The 12,024-nt window shown below is 27.6% G+C and overlaps 1 protein-coding gene across 4 annotated transcripts in view; it reads left to right on the top strand.

The window, feature by feature from the left end:
• LOC129981841 (cell adhesion molecule Dscam2-like) overlaps positions 1 to 12,024 on the top strand; it is a 430,627-nt gene that overhangs the window by 186,502 nt on the left and 232,101 nt on the right. For all 4 annotated transcript variants that reach the window (XM_056092863.1, XM_056092864.1, XM_056092866.1 and 1 more), the window contains exons 5-6: positions 4,284 to 4,577; positions 6,031 to 6,300. In XM_056092863.1, coding sequence (XP_055948838.1) covers positions 4,284 to 4,577; positions 6,031 to 6,300 — 564 coding nt within the window. The remainder of the gene's footprint in view (positions 1 to 4,283; positions 4,578 to 6,030; positions 6,301 to 12,024) is intronic.

Below are 12,024 nucleotides of genomic sequence, written 5' to 3' on the forward strand. Positions count from 1 at the left end.
TTGACAGGTATTTTTATGTTAATTTCTGCCCACCCAATTCAGACCATATTTGACAATTAAATTTCTAATAGATTTATTGCATAATTTATCTTTTTTAAATTTAATAACAGACAGACAGCATTTAAATCGAATATTTTAGGTAGAACAGTTTAAAATTGGGTTTTAAATTTGGCTGCCAAATCTGTATGATATCAAAGATTATAACAATTCAGATGTTAATTAGAACAAATTAATTTTAAGAAAGTAAAAATTAGAGCTTGTTTTTTTCCCCAGTAGTTTGTTTTTGTTGTTGTGTGACAAGTGCAATAAAAAATAAGGGGGGGGGGGGAGAGGGAGACAATTAGATTGGGCCGAAAGCATGCAGAACAGCCCTTGTTGCATCTTCAGCTTTATCGGAATAAAGAATATTCCTGATGCAGTCAATGTCAATTTTGTAGAGGGCTGATATAATTGAACGACAGCTAAAAATATGCTCCGAATCCAGCAGTAGTCTGGACAGTATTTGCATTCTCCATAGAGTCTGGAGCCATCGGGTATGATCCTCATACCCCTCAGATGTCCTGTTCTGAGTCTTGTAATTGTGGTTGCGATGTCTCTTTTATAATTTAGATTTGTCAGGTAAAATTTCTTGCGATTGGTACAGAGCATCTGTGTTGCCATGGCATTAGCATCCAGATCAGTAGTAGATAGAGGGGTGGGATTCACTTTTCTGGCCACCTTGAAAACAGTGTCGGCCTATTCGTTTCCCTCAATGCCCACGTGGACTGGGATCCATTGCAAAGTGCATGATTTTTTCATTGCCAAAATAGAGAACAGAAGAGCTTTAATATTTTTGGAAAGAATTGTCTTTCCATCCTGAATAGTCTCTAAAGCGGATTTGCAATCTGAGTAGAACATGTAGTTTAGTTTCCTGTAATAAATATGTGATTATAGTTTGTAAAGCCTTAAAATCATGTTTTAGCTCACTTCTTTTTTCTGGTAACGTTGTCAGTCTCAATATGTTTTCGTCATATTTTGTTTAAAGGACATAAAATTACTTCAATGTATTAGCAAAAGTCTGTTGAATGTAGTTAAGAAAAATATCATAAATAAACTAATTTTTTTTTAATTCTAATTAGTTCTATACTATACTGGGGCAATTACTAACCGGAATAAAGGTAAAATTTAATTTATATTTTCCGTAAATCCTTTTAATCTTCCGAAAAATAGTTTGAAATAAACCTTTTATAATCATATTTCCCTACTTCAATTTTCAATTTTTTTTTCTCGTTTTATTTTTTCTTAAATCATATCTTCCACAAAATACTAAACTTCAAACACATTTTATTGAGTTAGGATGTGATTAGCAGTTTAGAAATGATTTGTAAAAATTTTATTTAAAAATAGTAAAACTTGAAAAAGTTATTTTGAGAATTTATTTCCCTCAAAACTAAATTAAATATTCAAAATGGGATCCCAAATATTTTTACATTCAATATGAAAATTCTTCAAAAAAATACTTGTTGAGAAAATATAAAACTTTCAGGAAAGATGCATTTTTAAAAAAAGTAACTTTAAAAAAATAAGCATTTAATTTTAAAATTAATTTCAATTTTCAAAATCTAAGTTCCTACACCGTTTACATCTGATATCAGGAACGCAAATAAAGTTTCGTTTAAATTATAGAAATAATATATTTCGATAACCAGTCCTCTAAATATCATATTGCGAATGTTTCTATGAGCGCTTAATGAATAAATTGAGCCAACTATTCATTTGTTGCAAATTATTTCGTTGTAGAAATCATTATAGAAATTTATTGATTCCTAATATTTTAATGTCGAATAGTGGTATTTAATTAATCGACAGTAATTTTGTTTGTATTATTTTTGAAAGAGTTTTTAAAAACAATTTATATTTATTAGCTTAATAAAGGTGAATGTTTTAAATGTAGAAAAAGAAGTAGTTTAAACTTCGAACTTTGGTCGAATGTTTGTTTCCATTAATAATTGTCGCGGTTATCATAATATTTGCTTTATTAATTAAACAATCAACTATTTACTTAGAAAACAACTAAACTGCAACTGTGGAAAAATAACTTTATATTGATGAGGGCTCCCATTACATTTCCAAACAATTGCTATTTATTAAAATATTCCTAAAAGCAAATAATTCATTAATCTAAACAATGACTTTCGAGTGCTTAGAAGAGCTCTGTATTTCATTTATTTTTTTTACTGTAATCACTGATAATTTATGTCCTCTGGACACCGGAAGCCGTTTATATTTGTATGCGTGCGTGCGTGTGCGCGCGTGTGTGTGAGTGAGTGGGATTTAGAGTTAAGTATTTATTAATTTTCAAAAGTGTTAGTGTCTATTTTTAAAACTCTTATCATGTTTTTAGATACCTTTTTTAACTGGTCAATGCCTATTTAATTTTTCATTTATTTTTGCATTTTAGGTACATTGAAATAAATTTTAAGCAATCCTGCATTTTTACAATACGTAAAAATTAAGTTTTCCGATATTATATAATGCATAGGCGTTGATTTTTCATTTAAACTTAATGTTTTACTAATCTTAAATTGACTTTAACTATCTTAATAAAACCCCAAAAGCCAAATTTGGCTCAAATTAGTTAGTTTAATATCAGAACAGTAATCATCATTACAGTTAAAAAAAGATTTCCTCAAAACTTTGAAAGCATAAAACATTCTAAGAATAAATAGTATAAAATTCACTGCTTTGAGAAAAACGTTATTCTATATAAATTAAATATTCGATTTATTTGTCAACTTATAATTCAGTATCATTCCATTTAATCAGACAGAAAACTATATTATTTAAATATGCAGGGAAGACACAATTGCAAAAGAGAATGATATAGAAGCTCATACTTCTATTAAAAAAATTATAAAAAGTTAAAATTTGCTCTTTCAACAGCATTTTTTACCCAATTTAGACCCATAATATGCTTGAAAATATTTCAAGAAAATTGCATTTGGTGCATTTTATTTTCTCAATATTATATTTTGAATATACATAATGTTAAATTTTAATAATAATTTAATAACATTTACTAAATTGAGTAAATGTTACATTTCCATTCAAGTTTGGAAATTTCAAAATTTAACGCCGCCTTTAGTTAATTTATGTGTATATGAAAGTAATACAGTCTGAAGTACCAATATATAATACTTGAAGATGTGTCTGTCTAGACAGTCTGTTACCACTCAATAATATCTCAGGTAATATTGTCACAGATTAACTATCGAAAGTTTAAGTAGAAAATATCATGGATATTGGTGTGAGTTCTGAAGAATTATTTGCAAAACACTTTAGATGTAAGCATATAATAACTTTAGCAGGCTGAGTTTCCTTGCAGTCTATATCCTTAATGTTCATAAACACTTAAATATAACTAATCCTGAAATCATATTGAAACGAATCGTGATCCACAAAAAGAAATCACCAAATACAAAATTTGAAGAAAAAAAAAATGTCGAAAGAGCATATTAGCAATACCCTTCAATTTGATCTGTGCAGCATAAATATAATATAGAAAAAAAGGCAGACTTCAGCTCATTGACTTTTGCTGTTTATTCATTCTTTAGTTTATTCGTTCAATAAATCATTAGGCCGGCGTCCTGGGATAGAGGTAGCGCGTCTTTCGCATAATCCAGGCATCCCAGGTTCGAGTCTTGGTTCGGGCATGGTTGTTCTCCACCCTATGTTCTATTTGTGAGGTGTGTGAAAGAGCCCCCCCCCCTCTAAAAAAAGGGGTTGTCAGCATCATTTTCATGTGAGCTAAAGTCAGACTTCTGCCTTCGGGTTCCGAGAAGTCCTTACCCTCAGAAGCTACTGCACCCCTCTTTAACCGATTTGTAACTTGATTTGAATTGGAGTTCAATCCAAGGGGGATATACAGCAAAAAGCAGTCGATTTAAATATATGAAGAACTGTCTTAGTTTCTAGACACCAAATCAGAAGTTGGGATTTTGCATCTGGTAATGATGCATATAAAAAGTGAAAGAGTATTTTATACTCCGTTCAGCATTACCGAAGCTGGTGAATAATTATGTACTTATTCTGTATGATAAAATTTTGTATGTGAAAAAGTACTTGATTTCATATTTTTCTATAAAATAAATAAATAATAATTTTAAAAAAGACCCGCAGAAATAAGTAACACGTCAGTGATTCTATACATTATACTTTCCAACAATTGTCAGCTTGAATAGTCCTGACAACTACATATCCACTCACTTTCCTTAATGGAATTGTTCTTTCTCCTTTCTTTTCAGAGCCTCATTCGTCTTTACCGCCTACAATAACAGAATCACGGCCAATCGTAAGAGCCCGAGAGGGTGAAAGAGTATTCCTTCCCTGTGTGGGTCAAGGATATCCTACCCCTAGTTACAGGTGGGGAAGAAGAGATGGTGATAGGATAACTTCATTCCACTTGGGAGAAAGGATTCTTCAGAAAGATGGAATACTCATAATACAACAGGCAGCTATCCAAGATACAGGAGTGTATGTCTGTGAACTGAATAATTCGGTTGGACAAGATAAAGCAGAAACGAAGCTGTTAGTGTCAGGTAAGAATGAATTAAATGTGTAAAAGTGTTATTTTAAGTACGATTCAAAGATTAAAAACAAAATGTGTAGTAAATACATTTTATATCAAAATATATGTAGTCTATTTTAATAAGGTATATTAGTATTTTTGATACCAAGGAAATATTTTAGATAGTTCGAAGATATTTTAATAAAAATGTGTCCTGTAAATCTATTTACAGATGAGACTAAACAATTGTTTTAATTCTTTAAGACTATATTTATTATTTTAAAGGTCTGTAATAGAGCTTACAAGAAATAATTCATCAATTAAGTAAAACAGATAATTTTTTTAATCTCAAATATTGTCAAGTTTATTACTTTCTCGTATACTCATTAATTCGAAGAATCTCTAGTCATAAACCTCCTTGAGTTCGGAAAATACATTTTTCGAAAATGTCTGTCTGCCTGTTGTAAAGGTAACTGAAAAACGGTTTTAGCTAGATATGATATTTGGCATAGGGTCCTTACACCAAATTTGTAGATTTATATCAGGTTTTGTGCCAAATTTATTCATAGACAGTTGTCCATCAAAGGACATCTGTCTGTCTGATCGAATGTAAACAATAAAAACAAAATGAAGAGAGCTAAAAGGATAAAATTCGGTATGAAAAATTCACATCTATTGAATTTTCAGCCAAATCTAGCAATTCGTTGATTATCTGGCGGTCTTTAATTTACAGATTTTAGAAACATGTAAAAGTAATAACTTCTAAATGGAATTATTTAAATGCATAAATTTTGGTACTCGATTTTGTGACTATACATGAAGTTTTGGGTCAAATATTTGTTTCAATCGGCCAAGAAAAACGCATCTAAAATACAAATTCAATTTTTGAACACTATTAACCGCACGTCACTAAAAAGTCGCAAGGATTACACGATAGATTAAATAAAAATACTAAATTCACGTCAAAGGTTATCATTCCGTAACTATTTCACACCAAAGTTATGTTCACGGGATAACATATATATTGAGAGAAAGTTTTGGAGAAACGACTCCTGCTGTTTTTTAAATTACAGAAAATATGTGCTTAAAACTGCAACGAAATTCAGCATTTATAAATGCTATTATAATTAATATATTCATTTCTGTATTCGAAATTCCATTAATGTAATACAAATTATAATATTTCGAAAAACTTTTAGTTTGATAATTATTTTCAATAAGAAATTTTCGATTAATGTTAAATAATCACCATGATAAATTGCAAAAGAATTATTCCTTGTCCTTATCAAAGAAGTTTTGCTATGACATAATACAATCCGTCAAAGTGATCTATTGAAATAATGAACAACCAATGATTTACGAACTTCCATTCATTTTCGGTCCACGATAACTTTTAATCTAATGCTAATAATTATTATCTCTGAGACTCTAAGAGACAGCATTAAAAATGGCATTGTACCTAGCATTTTTGGTTTTTTCTTTAGCCCCATTGTCGGCGAAAATCGATCCGGAATCGCAGACGGTGGATGTCGGAAAAATGGCCACTCTCAGCTGTCGTGTGATGGGTCACCCAGTTCACTCTGTCGTCTGGTTGAAAAATGGCAGCCCATTGGTGGCGAACGGTCCCATCAAGCTTGTCTCCAGGGACATACTGCAAATCAACCCTATTCGAAGGGAAGATTCAGGAATGTATCAATGCTTCGTTAGCAATGACCAGGAAGTCGTGCAGGGATCAGCAGAACTATTTGTGGCTGGTAAGATATGTTCTCAGTTTTTAGTACTAGTTATATCCTTACTGCAAAGCAAAATTAGGCAGTTGATGTATATTCTTCTTATCACAAGGAGGCTAACTGTTTTGAATTGCTCTTTTCAATAATGGTCAAAATACGACAAGTGATCTGGTTAAAGAAGTTTTTTACTTAAATCAAATAGAGGCTATACTTTTTTATTTTATACCAAACCTATGTATTTTAAAAATTAAATCAAGCTTTATTTGATTTAAAATAGATACATTTTATCAAATAAGTCACATTTTATTAATTTTTTTATTTTATTTAAAAATTTAATTAATTTATATTATTTAATTAAAATTGATTAAAAAATATATTTAGATATAATAGTATAAAATTATAAATTTCTTAATTAAAAACAACCCCATAAAATAAAATTAAAATTTTATAAAAATAGTCTTAATTAATTCATGGAACACTTCTGTTAATTGCATAGAAATAAGCTATCTTACAGTGCAAATTTCAATAGCTATAGGTAACATATGTATTTTAAGTTCAATGTGAAGTTAAATTTAAACCTGCAATTTCCAATCGTTTTCATAAATAAAATAGCTAATGGAATTAAAAAAAAAATTGAATACGTTACATATATTTCTAGTTAAAAGATGATGAGTTCAAATTCAAAAGCTTTACACTGATTTTCTAAATAGAGTATTCAGAAATTTCATTAAATATTTTTATTCGAAAATCTCCGAAGTCCAATGAAATGCACTGCTTCAAAGAATTACTCTTTTGTTTGTGTGATATTAGAAAATCACGAGCTCCTTTTATGATTAGAAATATATTAAGACTTTGTTAAATTAAATGAGTAACGATTTCATGAGCTTAGTTCTCTTCTATGACATTAGAGTCCAATTCTGCTCAAGTCCATCAATAAAAGCTCTTATAGAAGTAATAGCAATCGAAATCATGAAGATAAAGCCATACATCCATATAGCCATACAAAAATACATACTAACTAATATTGAGAAAAATATTAGGAAGCTTCATTGAATTGCATTTGCTAAAACAATCAATTAAAAGAAATCTTTTATTAACTCTATAGAATTCAATCTGAGAAGTTAATTAGAATTGTAATCATTATTATTTAATAATCCCTTCATTGTGAAATTTCAAAATTTATTTTTAGCTGCTCTATTTATGATTTTTTTTTCATTCTAAGGAAAGTTCTATAGTTTATATTACCTCGTAAGCATTGTCTTCTGAATTTTTTATACTTTTCTTATAATATCTGTGAAGACGATAAGATAAAATTTCACTTTATAAATAATTTGAGAGTTTTAAGAATTTTATTAAGTAGTGTTAGTCAAAAATACATTAGTTGTAAATAAAAAGCATATAACCTTTGTGCATAAGATACAATTAGAAATAATATAAACTGTTTGTGAAATTAATAAAACTTTTTAAAGCATTTCTCAATTTAATAATAAAAAAAAACTTTATGCCTCCGTCATATTTGTTTTTTTAGAAAATTAGATTGTGCAAAATATACGCAACAATATATGGCCTAAATAAATTTTTCTTCCAACTTATTATGTATAAACTCTGTCTTGAATACGTATGAAAATTTCTATATTCAGGAGTAAGAATTTAAAAAAGAATGTTTTTCGTCTTTGATGTACTACAATTAAGAGAGCGGAACATCAGAATGGAATGGATTTTTTTTTAAAGTGGCTCAATAACTATCTTTTAAACTAATGTTCAACAGTGGCCCAATAATTATCTTTCCCACTAATGTTCAATTTCAGATTCTATTGCAACTAATTTTTCCACTAATATTCTCGATTGGTAAAAGCAAGCAGAAGACCTCGAATTTTTAAAATATGATCTTATGGATTCATGTCAGAGGATAGTCGTGTCTAAAGTTGGATTTCTGCTCAAAACGCTCTGTAAAAATCTTTTAATTTATTCAAAACTATATATATAACCATGGGCTAAAAAGCTTAGGTAGGTAGTAGTAAAAATTTTGTAAAGTAGGTGGTAAATTGAAAAATTTAGTAAAGGAAAATTCGTACTGCAATATTTTATTGAAGAAAACTATTCCGCTTTTCATAAAAGCATATACAATTTCAAATCCAAGAAATATGTTTTTTTTCTTTCTATGATAAATCACAATGTCATAATTCAATCATGTGCATTATAGTGCAGTTCTAGCAGAAAAATCAGACGAATGTTCAATAATCATGGAATGTTGAACTGTTTTAGAAATGTACGCAAGGATATGCAAGTTGCTTTGCGGTATGAATCAGTACTGGTTTTTGGTCTTGAAGGATATCAAATGTCTCTGGGGGAAAAAGAATTGCAAAGGAATTCATAGTTTTGTAGATAAGAAAAATAGAACATTGATGAGGCATATTTTCCTTTGAAGGACAAGCATTATTTTTTTTTTCATTATGGGTTGTTAAATCCGTAAGGATTACTATAATAATTTAAAGATCATTTAGAAAATTATCAAAGTTTTTCTTGTGTTCCTATTCTGTAACTGATATTTTATTAAAAAAATGTTCTCTATTCATCGCACAAAAATTATATTTACACAAAAAAACAATATATTTTTAAGAAAAAGTTGCAGTATTAGATGTGTATAAATAAAACCTCACTCTAAAATAAGCAAAATTTAATTAGAATAATATAAATATACCATTAAAATAAAAATGATCAAGGCACAAGTGATTCAACAAACTTTATAAAAAAAAGAAACATTATTATTTAATGATAAATATAAAAACTGTTATATTTAAAGTTAACCAGTTAAAGTAATGAAGATTATATGCATAATATATTTAAAAAAAAACATGTTTCATCATTAAACAAACGATTTTTTAAAAAAATAAGATATACTACGTAAAAGGCCCATTGATATAAATGTGTAACCAGTTTATGCTAATAAACTGTATTAAATTAATTATTTAATTTATTAAAAAGAATTATATCTAAGATAGAATAAACAATATGCTTTTTATTAGAAGATAAATACGGAAAAAATATAATCTCAAGAGTGTTCCATAAATTGGACATCAAAATTAAAAATGTATATGCCATTTGGGATTCAATCATTCAAAGAAATAATCAGCTAATAAAATGTAATCTAACTTTCTATTATGAAGCCTATAAAAAGCAAATATATGTATATGTGTAAACGTAATGGCTAATATGATTTGCATTGTTCTTAGAATAAAAAGTATATTTATTTATAAGAAATTCGCAAATATTTTAAAATAAATGTTTATTTAATAAAGAAAACATTGAAAGATAGAAAACATTTGCTACTTTAATCTTCTATTTCAAAACCATTTTGTTACAATATTACTTAATCAAACGATAATAAATCTGAGAATGTAAGGGCATCATTTCCTTAAAATTCTCAAAAGGAATAGAAAATGATATTTTTAAACCATCTTTTAAAAAAAATAATAATTAGATGGAAATCTTCTTAACTGAGGAAATATTACATCTAATTGTTTCTAATAGGATTCCACGTGTAAGAAAAACTGATCTGAAATCGATATTGTTTCATTTCAAAAATTATGTCGATAGAACATTCATGCATGAAGAAGCACTTTAGCCATTATTTTCTTTTCATGTAATTCTTGAAATGATATTAATATAAATAAATAAAAAGTTTCTCTATTTATAATTATAATTTTATAATTTATAACATTTATTAGTAAATATATTTCTGTAAAATATTAATATTAAATGATATATCAAACACATTTAATATTAAAAACTAATTCCATAAAAAAAGTGCCCTTTTAGTCATATAGTTAATTACATATTATTGCTGTGATAAAATAAAATTTCAGGGAAAAAGGAAATTACTTAGTTAAAAATATTTAGCTACAACAATAACGCAATAAGAATTATCCAAACATTATTTTCTTAAATAATGATGTAAGAATTCTTAAATTAAAAGTAAATATGTTTAGTTCCCATTTAAAGTATAATTAAAGCTATGTAAATAATTCTCATATTTGTGAACAATATTTTAATATGAACTTATTTACAGAGGGATATTAAAATATTTAGTGGCTTACCTCTATTATTCTTTTAGTTCATAAATTTTGATTTAAATCATTCATACGGCAAGAAAGATCAATTCTTAAATCTTGAAAATTTATTTCTAGCAAATATTTTAGCATTCTAAACATTACTTAACACATGGAAAGCTTTTATATAATGCATTTTAATGTAATCTTAGTTGCACAAATTTAAAATTATGCACAATAATAATTAATTTACCCTTAAAGCACAAATATATTTAGCAAGAAAATTAATAAAAAATTAATTTTTTAAACAAAATAAATTAATAAATAAATTAATTTTTTTAAATATTTTTTTTTGGAAATTTTGACAGCAGTTTTGATAAAGATTTTAATAGTGTAAAAATCATTTGAAACAAAGTTTGAATATAATAAATTTTAATGTGACTTAGTTGTAGAAAAAAAAAATTAAATGGTACAGGAGCATATTCAGTTCAAGATATTCAGCCAAAACATTAATGCATCAAGAAAAATCTTTCTTGATGTATCTTATTCTTAAATTATAATATTTTTTCTTAACCTGTTTCTAATTAATATTTCAATAATAAAGATATCACTTAAAGCGTGGCAAATTTGTATATCTTAGATTTTAATTTAACCTTATTTGAGGAGAAAATTAAATCCACGTAAAAGCGTATTTCATTCACTCTTTCAGCAAAAGATTTTTTAACCAAAATATTCAATTGCCAAGAAATATATTATTTAAAAAAAATTAAGACTTTATTTCTAATAAATGTGTAGATATCACTTAACTCGTGGAAAATAATGCCGTGCATTTTAATATACCTTATTTACAGAAAAAAAAATTTAAATGACGTAGATGCATATTTCGTTTACCCTTTCACTTCCAGAATATTTAGCTAGATAATTCCTATATCGAAAGCAATCACTTATATCCCACATTTTTTTCCGCATGATGGGAAGTTCCCTTCACGCCTCAGAAACATCAATTCGTACTTTTTACGATTACTTGAATTCATGCTTCGTGCGATGCATCAGAAGGCTGATGGAGCGTTGCGTGAGCGGACGTGTTCGTGACTTTTAATTAAAACCTTGCACTCTTCTTTGTCAGTCACTTAGAACCACCACCTATGCAATCACATTAAGTAGGGTCACGAACGCAGAAACATCCCTTCCGTTTAGTTGCAGTATTGCTGATACCGAATATATGACATGCGAGATGGTATGGGTAGTGAAAAAAGGCGGCCTGGTATCCGTTTCAGCAGCCAAAATTAAATTGTACATAAATTTATTTTTAGGAAATGGTTAGAAATAGAAAAAATGCACATGCAATGCAATTCGAAATACTATAATTTCAATTTGGTGTTACAATTATAAAAAATAAAGAAGTAGATTTACATTTCATTCTATTGATAACAATTGTTTTTAGTGATCGTATATAAATAAATTAATAATAAGTTTAGTATACATTATCCCAATAAATGAATTGAAGAAATTAAATAAACTATACAACGAAACTATATTTGAAAATTTACAGATGTAAAATAATATTGGTTTATAAATGAAAATAGAATTTCGCTATTGAATTCTTGAAGAAAAAAACACATAATAATTATTTAAATGATTGTTAAATATTTAAATAATAATTGGACTTAAATTATAAAATAATATGTCTAATTCCATG

Source organism: Argiope bruennichi, chromosome 8 (genome assembly GCF_947563725.1).
Source record: "Argiope bruennichi chromosome 8, qqArgBrue1.1, whole genome shotgun sequence".
Taxonomy (NCBI): domain Eukaryota; kingdom Metazoa; phylum Arthropoda; class Arachnida; order Araneae; family Araneidae; genus Argiope; species Argiope bruennichi.